Source organism: Phlebotomus papatasi, chromosome 1 (assembly GCF_024763615.1).
Source record: "Phlebotomus papatasi isolate M1 chromosome 1, Ppap_2.1, whole genome shotgun sequence".
NCBI classification, from domain to species: Eukaryota; Metazoa; Arthropoda; class Insecta; order Diptera; family Psychodidae; genus Phlebotomus; species Phlebotomus papatasi.
This window is the reverse complement of record NC_077222.1, coordinates 32,947,632-32,964,571: the sequence shown is the minus strand read 5'-3', so window position 1 is coordinate 32,964,571 and position 16,940 is coordinate 32,947,632. Positions and strand designations below refer to the sequence as shown.

The 16,940-nt window shown below is 32.9% G+C and overlaps 1 protein-coding gene across 2 annotated transcripts in view; it reads left to right on the top strand.

Moving 5' to 3' along the window:
* The window catches only part of LOC129798863 (zinc finger protein 395), a 157,068-nt gene that overhangs the window by 73,193 nt on the left and 66,935 nt on the right, over positions 1-16,940 (top strand). For both annotated transcript variants that reach the window (XM_055842309.1, XM_055842308.1), the window contains exons 3-4: positions 2,236-2,357; positions 6,145-6,350. In XM_055842309.1, coding sequence (XP_055698284.1) covers positions 2,236-2,357; positions 6,145-6,350 — 328 coding nt within the window. The remainder of the gene's footprint in view (positions 1-2,235; positions 2,358-6,144; positions 6,351-16,940) is intronic.

Below are 16,940 nucleotides of genomic sequence, written 5' to 3'. Positions count from 1 at the left end.
TATAATTTTTTCACATTGTCAACAATATTTGGTAATTATTCCAAACTTCTTTCATTGAAAGATGTGGAAGATCAAATATGAACGCATTTGAGGTATATTTAGTCTGTTAAAGTTACTGTCGTTTTCAAATTGTCAAGATTACCTGAAAATTGCTTTAGAAATATTTGACAGACATTATCTGTCAAAATAACTGTCATCAAATTTTTAACAATTTTTGAGGATTATTTCAAACTTTCTTTATTGAAAGATTAAATATGAACGTATTTGACAAACAAGATCTCTTAATGTAATTGACAATTTTTAAATATAAACGTAAATTGTGAATAACTTTAAACTTTATGCAATGATGAAATATGACACCTAACAGGCAATATCTGTCTATATGACTGTCACTTTTTTTCAAATTGTCAACACTTTTTGAAAATTATGTAAAACTTCTTTCATTAGAAAATCAAAGATGAATATATTTGACAGATAAGATCTGTCAATGTAATTGTCAATTTGAAATTATATACGTAACTTTAGAATGACTTTAATTTTTATTGGACGACGTAAAATGACCGAATTTGACAGAAATTATCTGTCAATTAACTGTCACTTTTAATCCGTTAAAGTTTGTAACCCCTCAATTGCTTCTCAAAACCGACGTCAAACTATGTTTTATTGGATGAGCAAACATGGATGTTTTTTAGAGGCAGATGAATTGTGCTAGAAGAATGAGGCAAAAATATGTCGACACTCGATCTCATTGAGACTTGTGCTGAAACTTAAGCCATAGAAACAAAAAAAAGAAGTTTCATGTGCGCATATTTTTTGGCACATTTTCTATGCGCGAGATAAATACACGAAATGGTGTTGTGACAATGGCACTTTCTTGCTTGATGTTCCACGCAGCTAAATTTACAAGTGATGTTTTGGAGGCAAGGCCGCTTAATGTAGGAAAAATAGTAGAAGATATTATTGTATATCTCAGAGGCTTGTGTGCAAAAAAAAAATATGTTTATCGTTTGCGAGGTGTGACGTCATTTGAAGACTTGGCGTTGAATTCAAGGCAAATATAGTATGTTTTTGCCATTTCTTGCCTATGTTGTTCTTTTTTTTTTTGAAGCACTCTAAGAGACCTTCCATTGAGATGTATACATAAGTGGTTTGTTCAGTATTTTGGGTATCACGGTTTCCGTGATTCAGGATGATGCTGTTGATAGGGAGGACAATGGTTTTTCAAGAGAGGAAGCTCAGCTTTCGTAGGGGCATTATTGGGTAAATCAATGTTTCGTGTGATATTTCGTGCCCCTATGGGAAAAAAAATCAATTCGATATGATCATAAAAATAGTGGTTTGGATCATGGTGCTATGGAGAGCATAATTCAAATGCAATTTGCAATAAAATCTCATTTTGTATTTATTGTCTGGTGCAACAATGCAATTTGTTAGTCTCTTGGTGGAATTCTTCTCATCTTTGAAATAGATGGTGAAAAAGATGAATTTGCAGTTTTCTATATATATCTTGATTGCATTATATGTATTGGCATTTTTTTTTGGTTGATTTTACACAATGGAAAGCAAAATATACATACGAAACGTAACAGAAACCTGCCCATCAGGTGTGCAAAGTAAATCGTGCTTCGAGATTTTCATTTTGACTGCCAACATAGCACAAATATGTACAAATATATATAAATTTTAACACATGTTCCATGTAAAGTTCCCTACCAATACAATCATGTTGCCAAGCAAATAAGCCTGGTAGCAAGAAGGCAATTCCGTGGCTTCGTTAGTTAACGATGAAGAAATAAAATTGAAGTTGCAAGAAAGAGAGGTGAAATATGGGTATGAGAGAGGAGAGATACATTTAATAAAAAAAGCGACGTAACATACTAACCCACTTTTGGTCTTTTAAACACCCAAGAGTCAAAGCAATATTTTCAAAAGTATGCTGGATGGTTTAGTATATATAGAAAAAAAAAACGCAATGAAAGTGTTTCGCTAACTATTACGAAATAGACATATGCGAGCAACATTGCGATACAATGATGGGAATATTGGATTCTGCACTAAGAGATAGTTGTCATGTGTCTGGCCTCTAACATCTCAACACTTTTTGCATCAAACCATCAACTCTCCCCCATTCATTTTCATTTTCTGTGTCAATAGAATCTCACCAAATAGCCCCCAATTGATGTATGTCATACATTGAATTAATGGTTTTGTGCTATTTTATTCTTCTTCTTGCAGTTCACGCAAACGTCGCACTTCCTATTCACAAGATGACTACAACGATGATGATCCCATGGACGAATGCAATGCCGCTCTGGTCCTCATGAGTCTCTCCTGTTCACCACATTCTCCACGTACAGGTAAAAGAGATATGTCTTTGTTTTGGGTACTTCTCAATTGGCCTTTAAGATCTAAATGTCTATTGAATCTGGGAATGGACATGAATTATGGGAAGCTTTCAAGTTGAAAGGTTTTGACTTTCAAGCTTAATCGGACAGCCTTTGAAGTTAGGACCTTGGTTTTAGAGATGGGCTTCAAGAGTAGCTTTGCAAGGCCGATGTAAAAGAACATGGGAACGAGGAGTGTTGCGCTTTGAAATAATTTTGGATCAATGTGAACATAAAATTGTAGGTTTGACCTAGTCAGGTGTTAAATTAAACAATGGGTTATATTGTGTGTTAGAACTTCACCAAGTAGGGGATAGCTTTCAGGCTTTGCATACATTCTAGCTTGAAAGCTTGAACACTTCGTATTTTTCTATTTCTTTAATTAACCATTCATTAAAAAATATATAAAAAATATAAAGTGTTCAAAGCCAGAAAGCGCAAAACCTAAAAGCCTTCCCCTATTACTCTCTAGTCTCTACCATTACCTGGAACTGACTTGGCCAATAGGTGCTAAAGTCTTAATGCAATTAATCCATAAAATGAATTTTTTTGGCTCACTGTGCATTATGCAACTTTGGATTTTGCAAAAGTAAACTTGCTCTGACAGACAAGAATTAAGAGGTCTGACATACATCTTAAGCGAAAACCTGATGATTAGGATTTTGATTTATGCCACAAGTTGTCGGACGGACTAAGCCACGATTTAAGCAATGATTATGATTGATGATAGGATCAACAACTTCCGACTTGATCCAACTGGTATTCAATCTTCGTAATGGTACTTCGTAATGGTTGTCATATTTATGTGCATTTTTTCGAATTCCTGGTTTTAATTATTTTTGTATTTGTTCAATACTAGGATGATTAACTAACGGATGGAACATTTTAATTCAGAAATGGTATATTTTTCTTAAATTCTTTATACATATAATTATATATTATTTATAATAAAATTCTTTATTATAAAATATAGGTTTTAGGAACTGTTATCCTCGTGCAATCATTATAAATTTTATACTAAAACTAAAAAATCACTTAAGAAAAAATATACCATATTTTTGTACGGAAAATGTATGAGAATGCTCCGCCCTGGTTCAATACGATTAATATACCTAAGCTTCAAAATTATTTTTTTTAGATTACGATTTGATAAAAGTATAGTTTTTGAAACCCAGCTAGGACGAAGTGATATGGGCACCTTTAAATCGGGGTACATTTGAAATTGGGTTTTTTCCTATTCTTAAAAGGAATTAAAAGTTATCACAATGTAATTTAGAGGCAGAATTGGTTTATGGAGCTAAATTAGGGGGGTTACCCCTAATGATGCCACTACCCCATTTGATGCCACCTTGAATAAAAGAGTATTTTTTAAATATTATGATATTTTTGAATTGTGAAATATATGCACCAATCACTTTTGTATATATTTCATAATTCGAAAATATCGTAATAATGAAAAAATACCCTTTTATTCAAGGTGGTATCAAATGAGGTAGTGTCATCATTCAGGGTATCAACCCTATACTATGGTAAGGTCCACTTCCAATTAAAAAGAGGAGAGAAAAGCTCAATTTTAAAAGTATTCCTTTTCAAAGGTGACCTATTTCACCCTAAATCGAATGCGTAAGTTCAAAAATTAAAGCCTAAAAATTAAAGAAATGAGATAATGATAAAATATTGTCAGATACAAAAAGGTATTTATTTGCTTTTTAATTAAATATAAAAAAGTAGGTCTTTATCCTAGTATTTTTTATGAGATGGCGATCTGGTAAAATATTATAAGTAATGGCCGGAATAATAAGGATCAAATTGATCTTTTTGGAAAAGATGGATCAAATTAATATGAGAAATGTGCATTCAATGTTCGAAATTTAATCCATTATTTGCAAAAGGATCAAATTTGGATCAATTTGATCCTTTTATTTTTACCAGTGTAGTCCAGTCCTTTCTTGACTTTTGCTCTTTACTTCTTTTATTCAGTAGGGAATTAAAGAGCTAAAGTGAAGAAAGGTTTATTATTCATCCATTACCTAGATTTTTAAATCAACTATGTGGTGACAGCTAAAAGCTAGAAAAAATAGGAAAATCACAAACAGCACGATTTGTCAGATATTCAGTATCTTTCCATGTGTTTTTTATATAATTTTAAAAGATAAAAGCCATATTGAGTATTAATTAATTACTTTAGTTTAAATTTTCTTTTCGTGATTTAACACTATAAATTAATTAATACGCATTGCGTTTGAAAATTATTTCATAAGTAATTTTCTCATTGTTCAATGTCGATAAGCTGTTATTAGTTTACTTTCTACAGAAACTAAGACATACTAAACTAAGAAAAAAAATTTAAGATTTTGATAATAATTTCCGAAAACCTTTCCGATTTTGGAAATAATGGTTTTTCTTTTAATAAATATGACGACAATACCACTTTAATTTTAAATAAATTTGACATAATTTTAAATCTTCATTTGTTTTTTAAATACCGACGAAATTCTGGAATCGAATTATTTTAATTTAAAAACGTTTATTTTAATTGACTAAAAGTATCCTTATTTTTTCTGCATTAATGGGACGATAATATAATCGGAAAAATTTTAACTAACCCTGTGCAGACCACTCAAAAATGCCTGATTTTTCTGATTCTATTGCGTGATCTAGATTAGGTTATTGCTTATTGATTAGGTCTATTGTTTATGAAAACCTTTTAAAAAACCGATTCTGCAAGATCTTCGGCTGTTGCAAATTTAAAAAATTTACACTCTAATTTGAAAGCGATACCCGAATAATTTTTCCGCAAATGAATTGGATAGAAAGGCTTCCAATCCCAAAATGGGATTCAAAAATTATGGTACTGCCATTTAAAATTGAATTGTGATTAATTTTATTAAATTGTACTATTGGTTTTCATTTGAGATTTTTTGCAATATTCGAAAGCATTTTGAAGATAGTTGTCTAATTTTGAGATTTATGCTATCCGATTTTGGGATTGAAAGGGTTTTAATCCCAAAATGGTGTTGAGTCATATAGAAATTGAACGATTAATTATGATTGATTCCATCCCGTTGTAAGATCAGCTTTCAATTGAGAGTATTTACAAAATTATTTTGAAAGTATTTCGCGTATATAAATAATCTTATTGATTGATTTAATTTCATTGTGGGACTGATAGGGCTCTGATTAAAGTTAGTGAATTCATTATTATTTTCAGTCATTTTGAAATTTGACATCTTCAATTACTAATGTCCATGTTTGACAGTTTTTCCTACAAAAGAGTAGGCAATTTGCTTCAATATCGACCACTCAGAATATTATGTCGAACAACTTGATTTTTTACAAAATTCGTTTTATTCGCTTTTGGATACTTCTTTATACCCTCTACCTTCCCTGTGTATATTATACTTGAAATATAATTATTTTCAAAGTTAGAGAGATTTTAAATCTAAAAAATCCTATACTCTGCATGTAAAATCTCAGTTCCAAATTGCTCTCCTGTAAAATTTGCTTACTGCGCGAGTTGTTCGTTTCTTAGTCGGAGCGGTCGATATGGTCATAAATTGAATTTAATAAATTATTATAGGATTGACCCACTTATGAATCCCATCCTGAGATCGATTTTTGGTATATTTTTGGGATTTATAGTCTATAATATTTTGGGATTGATTATATCCAATTCTGGGGTTCATTTTACTCCATTTTGTTTTGATTTTGAAGATCGCTACTTTCTTACTCGAATCCTCGATTATATGTCTCTCTGTAGTTGTCTCCCAGTGGCACTCTGTATTTGGCTCCAGTCCTGGAAGCACCAGTGGGGCTTCCTGGTCATCATCAGGTACCTCATCGCCACCGCTGAGCGATGAGGGCGCTCCCAGCAGTACAAATGGACGAATTCGCACTACATCCCTATCCACATCTGACGAAGGCATCGTCATGGACTACAACGAAGAGATGCCACGCAAGAAGAGGGTGAGTCACCCAGAATAATACCTCTAAAATTGTTCCAACAGTAATTTGTTCCATTTCCAAGAAGGGATACTTTTGCTAAATGAAGCAATTATTACAAAGTGGTGTAGTGCAATGTCGAAATAGATGCCTTGAAACGCTTTTCTGGGTGCCTATACAAAATCAAGCCGGGGTTTGATTGCGAAATCACCGTCTTTTTTACTGACTTCTTTCTATGCCAATATGGTGATCGTGCATTTGTATACAACAATTTATTAGCAATTTGTGGCGATATATAAGAAGAAAAGATACATTAGTTTGTAGCCACTAATTAGGTCTCTTATTTATTTGCTGAGGAAAAGTTGAAGTGGTCGTTTTTTTTTATTTCTCGATCAATCACTCAGAAATTCCTACAATTACCATTTCTTTATGAGTTAGCTTATAAGCCAATTGAATGGGGGGATAGGTTAGGTGAACTAAGGAGGACAGGTCGTAGAGAAGAGCAACTGACTTTGCAATACTAATTGTTTAGAATAAAGGCGTGAAGAAAGTATGGCAATTAATTGAAAATCCCCAGGGCAGCTTGAATAATTGAAAGAGCTTTGAGAATAAAGACGATGTCACATGAAATAATCATTGTAATTCTTTAAAAGAGTCATGTGGACAAAGGATGACCTAGTTTTTCTTGGGCGAAGAAAGAACCTACAATAGGGGAATAAAGAGAGTGTCAAAAGTCTTAGATAAAATAGCATTTTAATCTTGGTCACATGAAATGAAATGTGATGATCATGAGACGATCTCGCGATCTTATGTTGCTTTTATTTCATATAAGCACATGATATATGCCTTGTTATTTTTAATGATGATGGGAAGACCCTTCATATTTGAATGGCGCTTGAAGTGAATTTTTCCTTTTTGCCATTTGAAATGTTTGTCGTAATAAAATGAAGCTGTCAAATTGCGCAATTTGAGCCACACGATATCTCGCGCATTCTGCCAAAGCAATGTGCAGTTGTGGATTCTTGCGCGAGTGAAAAAGAGAGAATTCACCCATTTGTATGAAAGCATTAAAAAGTGATCGTTGATCATATGTGACTGTATGTAGTTTTATTTATAAACAGCTGGTGGTTCTATGCTTCTCTCCACATACAATCTGTATCGGGCCCAAGCATATATTCATCATTTCTGAAGTACATAACACACCCACAGGCCTACCTCCTGCCCCCCATTTCTATACGATCACTCGCATACGGATCACTCCAACTGATCTCATCATCGCAAGATCACGTGATCACCCATGTTACAAAATCAGGCTTTTCCTGTGGCAATTCTCTGGTGTTGGCGCTCACTCATGAATTTTTCACCATTGGCCAGAAAGAAAAAAAAAGTATCAAAACACTGGGCAAAGTGACATTGGTAACAATGTTGAGTAGGAGAGTGAGAAAGACTGATTTATTTGTCTTCCTCACACTCACCATTGCTCCAATCATGCAATTAAAATTGTAGTGTAATTGCTGAATTGGAAAATGAGTGGCTTGTTCAATCGATCGTGAAGGTTGCCAATAGCTCTCGTTGTACCATTTTCTGCACTCTATTCTCATATTTCGCGGTGCCCGTGAGAGGGATGTCGAAAGCAAAGCACACGGAGCTTCCTTCACTCAATCTCAGATTTCTATAGGAATTTTTTTTATGGAAATTTTTCGCAATTTTCTGAAATATTTGCATAACTTGGAATGAGAGTGTTGATTATCGGAAGCAAATAGGTGTGTGTTGTTTGATTTTTATCATAAGATAATCACCGGCTCAAAGGAGTGGAACTTTCCAACTTGTTCTCTGATTTGAAGGACCAGTATTTTCTAAATTTTCCTCTGGCTCGAAGGTTAGAACTTTTAGACTTTTGTTCACTTGTGAATTGCCAATTTTTTATAAAATGATCTTCTCTCAATGGAAGTATCAAATTTTCTGATCTTCATTGTGGCTCGAAGGACCAAAATTTTCCAATTTTATTTCTGAATTATGGCGTCTACACACTAGTAGAATTTTTTTTTTTAAATGCCTTTTTTTTAAATTCTGACGTTTCTGCCTACAAGGATAGGGGCAATTTTCTTTAAAAAGGCATTTTAAAAAAAAATCTACTAATGTGTAGACGTCAAAAGAACCAAGAGTTTATAATTTAAATTCCGGCTCAAAGAATCACAATTTTCTTATAAGAATTCTGAATTTAAGGACAAAGAGTCGCAAACTTATGTTCTGTATTGAAACATTTAATTTTTTAATTTTCCATCCGGATTAAGGGATCAAGTTTTTCAAATTTTTGCTTTATGGATTGAAAGACCTAAATTTTCTAATTTTTATTCTAGACTAAAAAACCAAGACTTTCTATTATTTTATGTTCTGAAGTGAAACATTAAATTTTTTTAATTCCGAACTTCTGTTTTTCGTGTTGGTATTAAAAACAAAATTGACCAGCTTTTTTCAGACAGAGACCAACGCTTTCTTATAATTTTTTTGGATCGAATAAGTATATAAAATATTTCTTTTGTAATAATTCACAGAATAAGATTTTCTATCTTATCTTCTGCTGTAAAGATTACATTTTTCCGGTTTTTTTCTGAGTCTAAGAACCAACATTTTTCGGTCTTAGTACTAGTTTTATTTAATTTAAAAATTTATTAACTTGACGAACCTACATTTTTGGATTATGATTCTGGGACTGAGAACCAAAATTTTCAAACTTGTCTGCAACCGCGAAAGCCCAAATTTTTCCTTTTTATTTTTCTTTTTATTTTTCTTTTACGCGATGGACTGAAACTTTCAATTATTAAATCAAATGACCAAATTACAAAATTTTTGTTTCGTCTCAGTAATAAAAATCGAAAATCCATGATTTTTAAATTTTCATTTTGGAAGAAAGCACCAAAATATTGTTGATGTTGTGCTAGATTACAGAAGTTTTCTTTACGTCTCAAGAACTAAAATTTCAAAAATTTGTTTATAGCTCGAAGGATTATTTCATTTCTTTTCTTTGATTTTTAAAAGCGTTGGTTAGGTTTCCAATTCTAAGATCTTAAAAAAATGTTAAACGAAATAAGTGCAGTTCACATTTTTAAAGAATTTCACTAAATTTTGAAAGCCACATGCGTAAACGTGAATCTTATTTTCAATAAATAATTTATAAGTGCAAAACATAACCTCGAAGTAACGTTTCAAACGATTTCAGCACGCATTTCACAATCACTTTTGATAACACTATAAAATGATATTTTAACAAATTTTAGCAAACTATTAGCAATGAATTCTTCATACACAATACCTATATTTCAAGAATTTTAAACTAAATTCACTTCTTCAATTGATTTTTTTGTAATTTTGTAGCTTGTTATATTCTTTGCAGCTATTGGAACTGTCGGCCATTTAGGTAAAATTGACATTTGATTTCTTACAGTTATTTCCGGTAGAGGTCCTTTCTGTAATACACTCCTTTCTATCAAAGACGGCATCTTCCATTACCTTTCGAAAGCATTTTTTCCTCAAATTAGAATATTCAATTCTTCTCGGTATTTTTGAATTCTAATACGGACTTCAGACCTAAGGCTTAGCCATCTGGATTAACTCCTCTAATTCCTTATCAAGCACGATTTTTTAGGAAATTTTTGTTTAGAATTGGATATTAAAGGCAAATGATCCAATAGATTTTGAAAAATCAATAAAATTGGTTATTTAGATTTTGGAGACCTTCGGGAACTGGACTAAACCTCCAGTCTGAAGCCGGCATAACTAAGCTAATACCATTTAGAGCATTTTGTAGAATCCATGCATCAATTGCATTGGGAATTAGCAAACCCACCGGCATTTATTTCTGCAATAACTCAGAAATTTTCCACCATTTCCCCCTGGCGTCAGTACAATGAGTACAAAGACTATAAGAGAAAAAAAAAACAAGTTGTTGCATGAAAATTTATACAAAAGCAATTACGTTAAACAAGGAAAAAAGCTCATAGAAGAAATGTCGGGGACAGTATGGAGAAAATTCCCGGAAAGTCTAGTTTTTTTTCCTCTTTTTTCTTTTACTTGTTTAGTAAACTATAGGTGTAATACGGGGTGGAGAGATGATTGATATTGTGAAGCTATATAAACATTAGAATTATTTTAGTAAAAATATTCCATGAGACACGAAACAAATGCGACTTGACTGGGGAGAAAACGTGACTGACATTGCATTATATCGTCTCATGTAATGGGTTACAAACACATTGATAGATCGCGAAAGAATTAAAAAATGGATTCACGTAATACTATTCTGAGGGGTGCGCTTCTTGAAAAAGCTGTACGCTATGTACATTCTTTGTAGCGCGGACTTTGGGAATGGGGTGAGTGTGGAAAAAAAGTTTCGAAAGAGCTTTAGCGCGAGCTTTTTTGTGTTGCAGTTCCCAAATACCTTGTTTAACAAATCGGTGAGTGATGGAAGGAGGGGCTTTTGTCGTCGACGTAAGAGCTTAAAATGCCATTTTTTTCACTTCTATTATGCTAATACCCTTCACATACATTTTTGCATTTTGCATTGAAACAGCGAATTTTCCGCGTCTACCTCAAAAGCTCTCTCGACACGAGACCTCGTTGACACGTGATTGCAAAAAAAAGGTGACTTTTTGATAGAGGCACTAGGTATATGTATTGGTCTATTTTGTCTCGGTTCTTCTACTCACAAATATCATGAATAGCACTCTTGTTTGGAAAAATATGACTTTTGAAGCACTATCATGTTTTGAAATGATACACCTCTCAATTGGCGTGTTTTTTTTTGCAAAGCTTTGTCATGTCTTGCAAACACTGTCTGGCTTGAAAAATGAAACAGACTAAGAGATGTGTTAATTTTTTTTTTCATTCTATTCTCGCGAGAGGAGCAACAAAATGTAATGGCAATTGTCAAAATGCAGAACCTTGACATGAAGGTTAATTGTTAATGCGTTTCACGATTAGAAGATCATACAACTTCACAACAATTGAAAGAAAATTTCCACATAGCACGTCGAAGGTGAATTTGATTTTATTTTTTTGTTGTTAGATAGTGAGAGGAAAAAAAAGGAGAAACAATTATCTAATTATTTCAGTTGCAACCGTTGAGGAGGTATTTTTTTGCTTCGACGCTCTTTTTTTTTATAACAAATACTCCGCACAACAAAATGAATTATTTATGCAACAAGTGTATACATATGAATTCTAACGAGCGTCAAATACAAATTGAATGCAAAAGGTGGAATTTGTGAGCTCTATCTCTATCCCCAGAGCTATTTCGACCCACACTTGGCATTTAAAATAGCAGATAATTTTACCAAGGTCTCTCCTGAGAGCGTGTAAATTATATTCACTGTGAATTTGACGATGATGCTCTGTGCATCAACTGACAGTTGCAACGAAGATCGAGTGTAAGGAAGAAATAAAATCTGTCACACATAGAGCTGAGCAAAGAAGCCGAGACTTAAGATTAATTGCCTATTTTGGTGCAAACAGATATCCATTTGAATTTGCCAAAGTTCTAATAGCAATTGCACTATGAAAGATTCAATACGATTTAAAGCGATTGACAGCTGTCAAAAGTGACATTGACAGCTACAAATTTGAAAAAAAAATTAACGCAGTATTTAATAACGTGGCTCTTAACTTGAATTTATTGTAATTGCTTTGATAATTAATATGAAAAACATGCTTTCGTGGCCATTTGTGTAAGATTATGAGAAATAGTGATATAAAATTTAATATTCATCATAACATTAAATAAAATTTCTCAGGTGAAAGGTCATAGAGCATCTCATTGCTTCTGTGTAGAATTAAGGTTTGAAATGTTAGGATTTTAAGAAATGAATTTTCAATGAAATTGCCAGCATATAGCTGAAATGTTCTATAATAAAATCATACGACTTTTTGCCATGTATATACTGTCATAAATATACAGTATAAATATACTGTCAGAATGACAGTACGATTTGACATCTAATTTCAATTGCTTAATTACCTAATCAAAATTCAAATTCAAAATTTTCTTGTCTTGGAAACTTTCGTTCAATTACAGCGCCACCTCGTTTTATTCTTTTCCTAAATGACAGCGCGATTTGACAGATAATTTTGGCATTCTTCTATTTATTCGTTTTTTAGGGGTAGGATGTGACTTGATATAGGGTGAAAAGAACGTCTATTGACACTTTAAGAACTCGTGTCAGCACCTATTGACACCCTACTCTGTACTATTTGGGATATGAAATTTGAAAATCTCTGTTTATAGTAAAAGGTATATTACAGAAAAAAATGTTATATTACTCATATTTTACTAGATACATTAAATAATTTTCAACATTTTGACAAAAGTGTCAATAGGGGTTCCCTGTCGAACAGACGTTCCTCCGACCCTATTTACACAGTCCCCTCTCAAGTATAAGTTTGGAACACTATCTGACAGTGAAAATGTATACCTGCGTTTGAAGTCCTACACATCGTCGGTTGGATCAAAAACTGTGCTAACTGCATTTCCTTTGTATCTGCGTTTGTTGCAAACACCAACCAAAAATGTGTCGTTTGCTACGAATGCAAACACAAAGTAAACGCAATTAGCACAGTTGCTGATCCAATCTACATTTGGAGCAATTTTTTTATAAAGTTACTTTTATGAAGGAAATTGCATGTAGATCTTTAAGTTATGTTGACTTTATCCAACGGACATACGTGGACTACGAACTGACGGATGACAACAGTTAATGAGTATTGACAGAAAAGTATTGAGTAAGAAACGTCAAAATTTCAAAAATTCAATTTCTAACGAAAATTGCACTCAATATGTATAGAGGCCTTTGGTCTAACCAACCTAATATAATTTTCACACTAGGCTAAAGCCTTGTATCGTTTATGACAGTTCTCTGTCTACAAAATAGAGTGACAGTGATGACAGCTGTCATAAAAATATCCACTGCAAGGCTACCTCCTCAATAAATTGAGATATTAATAAAAAGATCTTCCACTAGTTATCAACACAATTTTCAACATACAAAGAGCACAACAATTGATTTACTACCCCTACTTTAGCACAACTATTCATATATCCGTGATGCATATTTTCAAGTAATTAAAATTTCAAATAAAATTGACAGCTGTCACAGTGACAGGTGTCAAAAATTTAAATATTCAACACATTTCTAACAATTTAAAATGCACAAAATAAATTTCAAAGACATATAGTCGTCATTTGGTCTAGAATCATTAAAATTCCGCCTTTTTTTGGCACATAGTCAAATTCCTTATTGCTCAATAATTTAGAATTATTTGTTTTTCAATAATTGATTCTTGGGTGTGCACCGGCAAAAAAGTGCATCCCATGCCGATGTATTGTACAATTCAGTTGTGATTTACGATCGTAACGTCACATTTAACTACCGCATTTTATGATTATTTTTGTGGCAAGAACTCTTATCGCGTTTTTGCCGGCAAAGTACGTGAATGATTAATTGCGCAATAAAAGTGTTTTCTCGGCAAATGCAAAAATGGCCAAGAGAGAAGTCATTTGGGGAAGGAGGATCAGCTGTTTTGCTTTTTGCAAGTGCAAGGTGATCATAATGAAAATTCTATTGTTGGCACTTGGGTTTGTTTCGTGTTTTAGTGAGATGATGTATAATTCGAAAAATTATTTTCTCTGTGGACTTTGCTGTATCATGCATGAAATTCTGTATTAGTGGAAAATTTTCTGCCAATGACAGATGATGCAGGACTGAGCGAGCCAAGATCATAAAGACAAAACGATCACTATGACAGATCATTTCGATGTGATGAGAATGCATCTTCAAGGTTCTGGCTCGAGAACAGACGCACGCGTATGCTCTAAAATTATTCAGATGATTGCGGACGTTTGAAAAGCTAAAGAAAATTTTGAGAGAGAGAAAGCTTTTTTTTCTCTTTCGAGTCGTTCAGAAGTGGGATGAAATCAATCAATGTTGACATTGTTCACGACATTGAATTCGATTTTGTCGATTGAGGAGCCACGTGTCGTAAGGCTTGCACCTGCAAACAAGTATTATGTATATAATCGTTTGTTTTTTTTCTTTAATTCTGCAAATAAAATATTCTCTCACACTCGCCACATTTGTTGACATACCAATAAATATGATCCAGCCAGCTTCCGTTCGCCAGCCACGAAGTAAAAAAAAAAACAACAATTGCTGTAAACATCATTAAGAGATGGAAGGAGAAAAAAATCACAAAACATATTTATTTGGCTGAATCGTACAACCATAAGATGTTTACAGTGAGAAGTGGCGTCATGTGATCACGATCGATTGATCTTGGCTTGGTGCTCCAGACACCAGAGATCTCCGGAAGTTTGACGTGTGGAGGCTTTAGATGTCTCGGAGACTAACCATTTGTCCGGAGATGACTTTCAAACGGCTGGCGGAAAATGTGCAATAATAATTATCATGTTTTTTCTCTCTTACAATTGTGCTGGAAACCTTTTTCCATCCAGCGATCACCTCACGTTTCAGCCACTTGGAACTTTCTAGACAACCTGACGCTGCGCTGGGAGCTTTTTTCACCTTGATCTACGCGTTTTTCTCATTACCCACTCGCATATGGTATTGAGTCATTAGGCATTTGCCGTTTTTTTATTTATTGTTTGCGCAAAGTTCACATCAAAAGTTGATTTATGTATTACAGTTTAGAGATTATTTGCAAAAGGAAACGGCGAAAAAAAGGAGCTGTGTGGATTATTCGGTTTCGATCAACAATTGAATTATGTGAGAGTTTGCAGTTGAAATTGAGCTTACGTGAAGAAAGAATATTTTTTTTCCATAAATTATACGTGTCCGATAAGATCAGAAAGTTCTTTAGTGTTGTTAAATGGTAATTTCAGTTTGAATTTGCATTCACGTATTTTCAAAAACGGAATTGAGTTTGGAATTATGTAGTTGCTAAGTCAATAGAACTCGCTTATAGTTACTCTAACTTGTTGTTTTCATTCATTTACAAAGCCGAATTTAAAATTGCAACTGAAGTATTATTCGTATAATCAATTAATTATTTAATTCAGATTAATATTTTAGTTAGTTCGCGCTCTCTGATTGGCTGGAGCTTTGAATGCTTTGAGTACTTTCAAGCTCTGACCAATTAGGGAAGGCAATAGGATTCCATGGACTTAAAGAAAAGGGAATCTATACTTCTGGTTATTCAAATACTACAAAGCAAGCAACAGATCCTTAATTCTATCACCTGTATCAGGGGCCTCTCGACATTTCATTTTTCCATACGTTTTTGCATAGAGGCACTGAAGACTATTGGCAAGTTTTTTCCTAAAGAGAATCGACTTATCATTTTAATATATTTCGAAATCGTGCATTAAAAACTATCTAAAAATTTCATAATGCTCGCCGAAATAATACAAGAACTACGAGGAAATTTCTTTAAGTCGCGGTACAATATCTGCAAAATTTTTACAAGGAAAAGTGAAAAATATCTTCACTTTTTATTAGGCTTGATGGGCCCCTGCTTAGTATGGTATTGTTGTTTTCGGACTAAAGGCCTCTGCACACTAGGAGCAATTTCTCTAAAAAATGCCTTTCTAAAGAAAATTTCCCCTATCCTAGGCAGAAACTTCAGAATTTTAAAAAAAGCAATTTTTAACGAAAATTGCTTCTAGTCTGTAGACATTATAAGCTCTAAACATTAAATATTCTGTTGATAATTAGAAATATCAAAAAAGCAGCATGATAGAATTTTATTTGACGTGCCAAAAACATATAAAACAAAATATCTCAATGAGATATTGTTAATTCAATCTGACATCTGCAATAGTCATATCAGACTTTGCTTCTGATCTTTATCGGATTATACCAACTTAAGCATTGTTGAGAGATAAAAAAGAAAATTTTAAAAAGTTAAAAGAAAATAAAAAGGTAGGGAAATGATCTGTTATAGAAAATTATTCATTTGATTTTTCTTTACAAATTGACTAACAAAGATAAAAACCATTAAAAAAAACAACGAATAATTTTCAAAAAATCATTTTACTTCGGGATGATGGTCCGACCTTCATGGTTGGTACTTGGTTTTCTTATGCAGGCTAGATACCTAAGGCTTAGCCAATGCCTTAACGTCTTCATTTTCTTGTCAAACAAGATTTTTGGAAAAATTCTGACTTAGAATAGGATTATTAAGAGCAAATGATCTATTAGTTTCTGAAAAAAAATGAATAAAAGTTGTTGCTATTTAGGATTTTAAGACCTTCGGTAACTGGGTTATACCTCTAGTCTAAAGACCGCTTTACCTTGAAAAGTTTTGAAGGTAGACCAGTTAATTTATTATTTGGTGATATTAGATTTAAAAAATTCGAACTTATTTTTCAATTTTTTATTAGGGTTTTGGGTATTTTGCTTCTACGATGTGACGTTATATTAATGAAGACTATTTTAAATATTTTAAATAATGTTTTTGTATTTGCAAAATATTATAAACTTCCTAGATTAAGTAAAATATTGAATATTAACCAGGATTTAAATACACAAGAATCTTGAAATTACCCAAAAACGAGGATAAGAAAATCATTAATATTCCTTCATTGTAAGTTAATATTTTCAACTT